The sequence below is a fragment of the Coccidioides immitis genome (genome assembly GCF_000149335.2).
Source record: "Coccidioides immitis RS genomic scaffold supercont3.1, whole genome shotgun sequence".
Lineage (NCBI taxonomy): Eukaryota > Fungi > Ascomycota > Eurotiomycetes > Onygenales > Onygenaceae > Coccidioides > Coccidioides immitis.
The window spans coordinates 3,158,541-3,168,563 of NW_004504310.1; the positions used below are offsets into that span (position 1 = coordinate 3,158,541).

A 10,023-nucleotide genomic window follows, 5' to 3' on the forward strand; every position below is an offset into this window, starting at 1 on the left:
GGCTCACCTGGCGAACAGTCAGAGAGTCTCAAGCAAGGAGTGGAGGGATCAGAAGAACAGAATGTGAAACAGCCTCAGATTGCTTCTGTGTTGCCTGCCAGGGAAGATTCCTTTACCACTCTTTGTTCCCATTTCCTATCTCTACAACTTGATGAACGCCTGCAGTTCCTTTCTTGGCTGTTTGAAGGTGCTTTGACAAGCTGCACACATGAATGCAATGAGAGTGTGCAGTCAGCTGTTCACATGGATTCCCATCAGGCAGCCAAGCAAACTCAGCATGGGCACAGCAAGAGAATGCAGGGCCATGGAGCCAAGTCTTTGCAATGATTCTCTGAGGATGATGCATGCCTTCTGAGCATGACAGAGGAGCGCTGCTCCTGACTGGAGATAGAGAAAGTGTTTTCCACAGAGGACATATTCAGCCATACACCAGCAGCAGTCAACACTTTGAAAGAAGTTGACACTTTGAAAACAATTGACACTTTGAGAGCAAAGAAACAGGACAAGGTTATGTCCGATTGTTCTGATATAATATATGTACATAGTATTCATGGATGCCAAAGCAACTTCTGCCCACCCTTCATTATCACTGCTGCTGTTTCTTTCTGCTAGTTACATTCCAGCCACACCATGTGCGTGAGCAATGTGGCGGAGGACATTTTTGTAAGCTGTCCCACAGCACCATGCCTCTTTCTGTGACAATCCCTTTTTCAAACCATCAAGAAAAGCAAGCACTGCTGACTGAAAACCCACATGCTGCTGAACACCTGACAGGCCTTTTGAAAACATTATCCAGCTCTTGAGCACAGTTGTGATGATTTGAGGGTCATGTTTGTTGTCAAGAAAGAACAATATGGCTCTGGCATATTCACTGAAATCTTCCAGCACCGCCTGAGGAACCTGGTATATATATGGGAGGTGTATGGCAACACTCCGGGCCATAATCTCCAGACCCTCAAGAGATTTGAAGTTGATCCCAACCAGTGCCCCAGGTTTTGTTGTGAAGGTGGCATGTAACCAGCCAGGGGAAGATAGACAACCCTGGAAGAATCAACACGTGCGATGCAACCTTCCACAAGTTTGCCTGAGATTTTGGAGAGGCAGCCTGATTCCCCAGAGGACTGTGCAAACACCCTAAGGTTCTCTTTTGTTGGTGGATACAGGAGCCATATATGCTTGGAATACCCCACAGACTGAGACAAGCCATGCTGATTCTGATCTGATAAGTCAGGCGGCTGTTTTAGCTATTAATTAAGGGAGAGTTTCCACAAACCGAGGTGAATATCAACAAAGGTCCCAGCAGGTGCGAAATTAGCCAAGAGATCGAGATTATGATCAGATGCGATCCTAAGCTGGTTCCTGAGCGCTTGGCAGGGCCGAAGGCGGCGGAACTTCCCTGGAAGAGGGACATTCATCAAGGAAGATTTTGCTGAAAGGTCGGAGTTGTGGAGAGGGATGCCCGCCTGATAGAAGGCATTGCTAATATTCCATTCCTGTTCTGCTTCTGTGATGGGTTCACCATCTCTGTAGACGCAGTTTGGAGGCAAGTCCTTTATGCTGGAACGCACAGCATCGAATATATCAAGCGGTGAGAATTGCTCGTCCCAGACTTCAGATATTGGTATCAAAGCAGGTCTCGTCCAATGTAGTTCCTGCCCATCAACAAGCAACTCGAGGTTGCCAAGTTCACATTCAGGGAATTTTCTGTCACTCTGGAGGCTGGATATTTCGTCAAGGAGTGCAACTAATTCTGCTGAGTTGCGGTGCTCTGTGTGAGGGGTCAGTCCAGTCCAATACGCAGAAAAATGGCTGGGCCATTACCAAGGGGCTGATTGGATGCTCCTGAAGTGGTCTGGTGTCGCTGACAGCGATCTATATGACGCTTCATATGGTTAACATCTTTCAACTTGTGGCAGACCGGACAGCGTCGCCTCTTTCCTCTGGCACATGAATGATCGGGAGGAACTCTTCCCACAGATGATAGCCGTATTTCTCTCTGGGCACTGACAGGTTACGTGCCGAGAGAAGTTTGTTGCAGCAACTACCTTGTTGCAAAGGGTGCAGAGTTTCATTCGTGAAACCATGGTTTGAGGAGGACGAGGTGGAGGACGAGGTGGCGGACGAGGACGAGGCGGACGAGAGGTGGACGCAATTGAGATGGCGAAATATTTGTGATCTAGTGGATAAAAGATGTTCCATTCCGTGCGAAAGTTGGCCTAGCGTATGACGAGGAATTGGTATGCACGCGGTTGGAGAGAGAATTCAGCGCAGCTGAATTTAAGCCTCAGGAGACGGAGAGGAAAGACTCGGTAATTTCCTGAACCAGTCCGAGGTTTTTTGGTGGCCGAATGTTGGATGGGCGACTGCCAATTAACCTCTTCTGCCATTGATCCAATAGATGAGCGCTTCCTTCTGTTCATCACTAGTAGCCGAATGTCTATTGGGTTTAGCAACAGGAATCTGGCGTTTTGCTCCGTATTATGGTCAAAAGGGTGACAAAGCCACATATAAAGATGGATCCAATTTCTGCGCTGCGGTTGTCGCCTTGCGGGTGACCACAGCATTTCTTCTGTTTGCTTTTCCACCTATGTTTCTCGATGATAGAGTCGCTGCCTCCCTCCAACAGTCTTCAAAAGCAGCACGATTCAACATCCACACATTAAAGCGGCTGCAAAAGGCGGTGGCAGCGGACCCAGAAATTGACCTGACATCATACTTCCCGAAGGATTACTCCAGGCGTCTTTCTGAAATGCGGACTCCGTTACTCCCTCCAACAAGTTAAGATTCCCTCCATGATCAGAGCCTGCCTTTTCTAACTTCTCTGCCAGTAACGCCTATTTCTGCTGCAACAACGTCCGAATCAACTGAAGAAGATATCCGCGTGTTTCTAAGGCCTTCCGAACCCACCGCCATTATATTTCCCTTGGCTGACTCAGTCCGAAGTCTGCTGGAGGATGCAGATATGTCCGAAGCGCTAGTAGGGCTTATGCGGCGCTGTGAAATTCTCTGGAAAAGCCCATTTCCTCGAAAGAAAATGGTTTTCAAATGCGATGGAAATATTGTCGTCAAAGCAATAAAGGACGGGCTGGACTACACTGAATATACAACACTACAGTACCTGGAAGTGCACAAGCCGAGTGTGCCTGCTCCAAGACCATCTGGATTACTGCGAATGAACGATGTCTCTTTAATTTTTATGACTTACACCTCCACGACAACACTGGCAGCCATCTGGGCAGGGCTAGATATATCACAGAAAAGGTCCATTCAAGATCAGCTCAACCAAATCCTAGCTGATCTAAAGTCTCTCCCACACCCTACTGGAATTTTCTGTTCCCCTCTTTGCCCGCTCCTATTTTCACAGAGTTTATCGACCGGCTCAGATACACCCGTGTTCATCAGAAAACAGTTGGGGCGGCTAAAGGGTATCCAGCTCTCAAGCGAACGGCGGAGCCGCGGCCACCAAGCAATGGTTCACTTGGGAAGAAATCGGCTCTTCTAACAGCTTCAAAAAGCTGTATTAAGGAAAATACTGACTTTCTATGGCCTCTTTACCTAATGTCTTGGGATACTCGAATTTCGAGATAGCCTAACGCTACAACAATTATGGAGAGATCAATGTTTAGTCAAGGCACTCTTCCGTTCCACCTGCCTCTCCCACGCTGGCATCGCCCACTTCACGATATACTCCGACTCCAAGAGCTGTTTCGCGGTTGGTCTTTCTGCCGGTTCAAACGTCATCATAGATCTCAGCATATCCTCCAGGGCTTTGAACTCCCCAGCAGCAACATCCCATTGACAAGTCTCCGGCGTCTCACCCCGACCCATGTCCCACATACGCTGATGCAGACGCCGGAATTCAGGCGTGCTGATGCGCTGAAAGTTGGAGATCCATGAACCATCTGGGTTGAAGAATTCAGAGCGGTTAGCCCAAGCAGCCCACCATCTTGCAGGCATATCACCCAGTGTGTTGACCATCTCAGCAATGATGTCATCCGGGTCCCATGCAAATGTTTCAAATAATGGGCATTCACCCACAGCATCATACAGAACAACTCCCAGTGTCCAGATGTCAGCTGCTTTGGGGATTGCAATGGGCTTGTTGAAAAATTCTTCTGGTGGAGCATACAGGGCTGGCGTGTGTAGAGTTGGAGATGGTGTCTGTGATGCGATAAAAGATGTTCCATAGTCTGAGATGAGGATCTCGGGATCGGCCACTTTGTTCGCGGGCATTCTCCAAATCATGGGGTAAGTGGCGCGGGGCGGTGCATGTGGTGCGGTCGGCTTTCCATCAAGCCGCCGGACAGGGACTTCATACAGCTTGCTGTGGTGCTCATATAGTTCTGTTGTGCTTAGATGGTTGAAGCTTGGGGCGCGAAGGAGAAAGTTGTGCAGGTGGAGATCTATATTCATTGAGCATGGAGAACATTCCGCCCTAGGAAGCAAGCGTGTATATTACATACCTCCATGGCATACATCATTTGAATGCAAATAAGCCAAACCCATAATGAGCTGTGCAGCTAGAGATCTGGCAGCATCAGGGGGAAACATGAAGTTTGTACTGTTTTCCTTAGAACTTGCTACACTGCAGCCAGTAGGAACTCCAACCAAGCACTGGTGATGTCCATTAGGGCCATCAAATGAGAACTGGTGCAGCAGTGTGGGTATGAATTGCTTTCCAGGACAATTCAGGTTGCTTTTTGAGAGCAACTGGAGAATTTCACTCTCATGTGTATCCTGTGAAGCTCCTGCAACCAGTATCTTCAGTGATACATAGTGTTGAAGCTGTTGGTCACGGGCAAGCCAGATTGTGGAATAGCCACCAGAACCAAGCTTGTGAACTACAGTGTAGCGCCCATCGCAGAAGGTGTCGCCAATGAGGGTTGGATGGTAACCGCCGGGCCTATACCCTTCCAAATCCTCAACATCCGACTCTGGGTGATATAATGGTGTTGACTCAGTCATGGTACTAAAACACGAAAATCGATGTCCTGGCTGCGAAACGAGTTGGGGCCGCTGCGACGTCGGGAATTTTTTGTTTTTGTATTGGTAGCGCTGCTGAAAAATGGCAAGCCGAGAAAACAAAGGTCTGAAAAAGCCGACGGGAGTAAGCCTCCAGCCAACACTCATCGTCTGGTGTGTGATCGAGGAAGCTTCAAGCTGTTGATGCTGATCGAGGCATCAATAATGCGATGTGATGGATTTGGGCGTTGAGAGGGGCGGCTAAATCATAAATGCCATAGCAGAAATGGGGAGGATTTGTAAACCGTAGATCCACTAGTCCCGCTACATTTACATTGGAATATATGTTTATCTGAATCCACAGTTGTTTGGAAGTTTAAAAATATATACATTCTGAATTCAGAAACATAGCTTCCAATCCTCAATGTAGAAATCAGGAAACATTCAAACCCCTGATCAACAAATATATCTAGAAATGTTCAGGATACCTTTTCAGGTTTATAAATGTTTATAGTATAGAAACCATTATAGTATAGAAACCATTATAGTATAGAAACCATTATAGTATAGTTACTCCAGCAGACACTGGAGAGATTTCAACTAATACACAATACTACATACATCAAACTGCCTGATCCATCTATAAAAAGGAAACACTTCAAGTGCAGTTGAGAAAGATAGTCAGCAGAGTAAAATCCAGTTTGAGTCTTTCAGAATCTTTACTAACAGATATTATGTAAAGACTTGATTTACAGATTGCAGGTAGGCCAATTATATGAATCTCATCTCAATTCACCTGCAAAATCAGCAAATCTAGTACTCTCTTGCACTGAATTTCATAAGCAGAGAACATGACAAAAAAAACCCTCCAGCAGCTGTCCTGATTATAGATGAATATGCATTTTATTTGCTCAATCTTGGTGCCTGACACATAAGTATACTCAATCAGATTATCAAGTTTTAATGTAGTGCAATGCACATCTTTATTAAATGTAAAGATCAGCTTTTGAAATAATTAGATTGGAGTCAAATCTTCATCAAGTATATGTTAATATGCTTAATTACTGCTGTATAAAAGTCAGAGCTTTTGCAAAAAGAAATACATAATTAATAGTTCAGAAAGTTATGTGCTTTATAAATTAAGTAATTTCATGACTTTACAGCTAGCTGGTAGTCAGCAGTAAACATTGATTAAAATATAAAAGAGAGTAATAGCATATGAATTATCAGCTTCATCAGCATTCTCATCATCATCTTGTTACTTATTGTGTTCCAATTGCACAAGATCTTGCATGAGAATCAGACATTTATAATAAAGTTACTTTATCTGGCTGCTGATATAAGATTTCAATTTCATAAGAGCTCCATCAAGTATCAAGAATATAGTATATTTGAAGCTCTCATGAATCAGTAAAATTTTTTCAACATTACACTTGTTAGTTCACTGCACAAATACTTTATATTTACAGTATTTATTCTCTCTAATCAGTATATTGCAGTTATTTGATATAGCATACTTCTTTGCCTGATTAGTATAGTGTACCCCAATATATATATTTAATTGATATTTCAAAGTATGTAACATCTTACCTGCTTTCAGAGTAATACTGACAGTGTTAATCAAAATATTCTTTATTAGAGATATCACAATTTAATTAAATACTGGTGAATTCTGCTATAATTTCAGCATTCATACTGCCTGGCTAGCTAACTATAATGTCTTGGCAGTTATAACAGTAGCATCTATTACTTTCTGAAGTATAGTTCAGGCATTGGCAACCACACTTTTAAGTTCATTGTACTCAACAGATGTCTAAGAAGTTAATAGTAAATTACTTCTTGCAATAGCACCAAAGATTTTAGCAAGCAACAAATACAAAATGTCAGAATCAATTGATTATTTATTAAAAAAATTATAGAGAGTGTGCTGAACAACAGTCTGAATTCAGTCAGACTTTAGAGTAAAGCAGAGTATAATTAAAATCATAATTAAAGCTCAGACATGTTTCTGAATTTAATAAAACTCCAGATAGATAATTAGAAACTGCAGTCAGATTCAGCATCTTTAAAATAAAAATCTCTGTAGAGTTTGGCAGTATTTCTTCTGCCTCTCAGGTGTTAATATATGTGATATTAATAATGTATGTGCAATTTTGAACAGGCCTGAAAATTCACTATAATAAAGATCAGAGAAGAAAAATATTATCAGATTCAGTATCAGACAGATCTTCAAAACTGAAGAACTTTTCTTAATTAATCTATAGATCTTCTACAGTGCTTCTCACTCACAAACAGTCTGCTTCACCTTAATTTTGACTTACAAATTGAGTAGCTGATAATGATATCAGCTGTATTTCATCAAGTCAAAATTCATATTAAATCTCTCTGCATCAGAAACAGTACAGCTTTAACAGAAGACTGTTGTAGTAGAATATTTGATTCCAGTATTATTATTTTACTCTAGTATGTCATCAAGATAAGAAATACAAGAAGTAATGACTCTGACAGTTTCTTCACCAGTTATCATAATGTCAAATTCTCTTTCAACTGCTTGTAAACCAGGAGCCAACACCTCTATAACATTAGAAAAATTTGTAGCATGAGACCTGAGAGCAATTATATATACATTATTTTATTATCTTCTTTCAGAATCATTAAGTTCTGCAGAAATCATATAGAAATCAGCTATATTTCAGTACATGTTTTAATATAGACTAAATCTATCAATAAATAGCAGAAAGAAAATGAATATAGTTCTCTTAATAGAATTGTCTGAGCAGAGCATCTTGATCAGCATATTTCTTTTATATGCCACAATTTCCAGTTTATTCCAGAGCAAAGTGCTAAGTCAGAGCTCTTATACAGATGATGTGTGGCAAATTGTATTCATTACTCACTGTACAAAGAATCTATTTGTTTCTGAGAATTTGTAGCTACCCAATTCATTAAAGATATAGTCAAGATGAACATTCAGTTGGACTAAAATGTTGTCTTTATGTATAATGTGAGTTTTCTAATCTTTCAGTAAGAGCAGCTTGTTTGAGCAAAGCAGAGATCTCAGCAAATAAATTCTTTTATCAAAGCTGCTGGCAGTAATAGTATACTAGATAATAAGAATAATTTCATCAGGTTTTATGCAGGCCAGTCTCCAGTCCTAACTTATAAATTAAATTCTTTTAATATGAATTTCTTGTTCATTTCAAGTACACTTATATGTAGCATTGTTGCACCTGAAATAAACAAAATCAGAAGAAAAGACTGGTGTTCTGTCAGAATATTAAGTAAAGTCACTCAACAAACATCTAATAGAGCTTCTCCAGCTTCATGATTACCACAATTCAGTCAGGTTGTCAACTAGATCAGCCATATTAATATGTATCTTCTTGCAAAATACAGAAGATCTTGCCAGTAATGATAAAAGAGCTACAGAATTCTGAAAGAATAAATTAGATGTAAGAGATGTTTGTATTAGTTACTTCTCAGCAGGCAAAAGAGTTGATATTTTTAATAGAACAGCCAGTATGAATGCCTGTCAGATGAAAAGTATAGAAAATTAAGCTCTGCATTTCTTCTTCAACATGCTCAGCTCTAATAATAGAGATCTCAGTGCATTAATGTCTTCAGAAATCTGTAAGACTTCCCACAGTATCTTATAGTATCAGCAAGATATTCCTGATTTTTTGCACTATAATTCTAAAGCAAGCATGAAGTGGTCCAGCATTTCATCAGACTCCACATGTACATGAACTAGAATCTTTGATAGATTATTCATTGTAGTTAGAATGTAGATCTCAGCTGGCTAGTTGCCTAATGAATTCTCTAGTTGTGAATAAAAATTGGAATCTTCATTGTTAATCAGATGCACTGGATATAATATAGTCTGTAATCAGAGTTCAGATTCAGGCTCTTTATACTGTTGTAATTCATTATTATTAACTGATTTCATGAATAGAGCTGCCACTGCTTCTTGTATAATCTTCTGCATTCTGATATCTTCTGGTTCAGAATAAGTGTCAGATAGAGCATCAGACAGAGTATTAGAAATATCTGAAAGACTTGCTGCATTCTGTATACAGTAATTAGAATGATGCAGGCTGACAGAGAATTCAAGATCTTATACTTAATTCTGACTTCTCAGTTTGATTGTTCAGCTGAATATCAGATTTCACTGAAGATAAAATATAATTATAATCTTGCAATTCCTATAACAAATGGGCAGGCTGTTTGCACCTTCAAAACTGCAAGACTGAAAATAACAAATAAAGTCACCTTCTTCAAAACATATAGTTCTCTATGCACCTCAAGTATCTCAGATCTTGCATGTTTGCTCAAGATTTATACATCAGTTTTCATAATGATTGAGTTTCAAGTTGCAGAAACAGTAAGAGTTGCTGCAGAATTGCTTTAGAACAAAATATATAGAAATTAGAAAGAAAATTACTGTTCAATTAAGGAATCAGATATATTATAGCAAAGTTAAATATTAGAGCAGCCACAAAATGTGCCAACTGTACTGCAGACTAACTATAATATTCTAATCATCTAGATCTATAATTAATTCTGGGAGATGCAGAATCAGCAATGATCTGCATTCTTCTGAATGATCAGCCTATTTTAAAGAAATCAATCACTTAGTGGTGTTGAATTTTACAATGTAGAAGAATATAAATACAGATCTGAATAGCAACTTGAGCAGTCAAATGCACTTCAAGTCAACTATATAATAGATAGTAAATCTCTTTAAAATTCAAGCATTTACTTTCATTCATTCTCAATAGTAATTTAATAGCCAAAATATTAGAGATATAGAGTACACCAGCACCAAAAAAAACAGCTCACATCTTTTCATGAATCTAATCACACAACATGCTAAAGACTCAATAGATATTATTCAGTTCAAATACAAGTATTCAAACTGAAGCATTCTCTAATCATACAGAGATTGAAAAGCAGATTCAAGTAGTGAAGCACAAGATACAAAATCAGATGCAGTGAGCCTATATATTAACATTAAATACTGATTCAATTCCCAATATCATCCAGAAGATACTGAGTCTTGAG

The 10,023-nt window shown here is 40.2% G+C and overlaps 3 protein-coding genes across 3 annotated transcripts; 1 reads left to right on the forward strand and 2 right to left on the reverse strand.

The window, feature by feature from the left end:
• Positions 1–485: 485 nt before the first annotated feature.
• CIMG_02021 (uncharacterized protein) lies at positions 486–1,888 on the reverse strand (the record flags this gene model as incomplete). The annotated part of the gene is made up of 3 exons (XM_001248249.2): positions 486–1,219; positions 1,274–1,768; positions 1,822–1,888. 3 exons carry the CDS (start codon positions 1,886–1,888, stop codon positions 789–791), a joined length of 993 nt encoding a protein of 330 aa, XP_001248250.2. The 3' UTR covers positions 486–788.
• A 402-nt stretch (positions 1,889–2,290) lies between these two features.
• CIMG_10857 (uncharacterized protein) lies at positions 2,291–3,626 on the forward strand. The gene is made up of 2 exons (XM_012358922.1): positions 2,291–2,777; positions 2,829–3,626. The coding sequence occupies exons 1-2, from the start codon at positions 2,399–2,401 to the stop codon at positions 3,500–3,502; spliced, it is 1,053 nt and encodes a 350-aa protein (XP_012214345.1). The 5' UTR covers positions 2,291–2,398; the 3' UTR covers positions 3,503–3,626.
• On the reverse strand, positions 3,616–5,130 carry CIMG_02020 (CMGC/SRPK protein kinase; the record flags this gene model as incomplete). Its single annotated transcript, XM_001248248.2, has 2 exons — positions 3,616–4,403; positions 4,464–5,130. The coding sequence occupies 2 exons, from the start codon at positions 5,128–5,130 to the stop codon at positions 3,616–3,618; spliced, it is 1,455 nt and encodes a 484-aa protein (XP_001248249.2).
• Between the last annotated feature and the right edge of the window lie 4,893 nt (positions 5,131–10,023).

Bases quoted from the DNA above. Each gene is read 5' to 3' on its own strand.
- CIMG_10857 (XM_012358922.1), top strand. From the start codon at position 2,399: ATGAGCGCTTCCTTCTGTTCATCACTAGTAGCCGAATGTCTATTGGGT. The intron at 2,778-2,828 runs GTTAAGATTCCC...CTTCTCTGCCAG, and splicing joins TCCGTTACTCCCTCCAACAA to TAACGCCTATTTCTGCTGCA.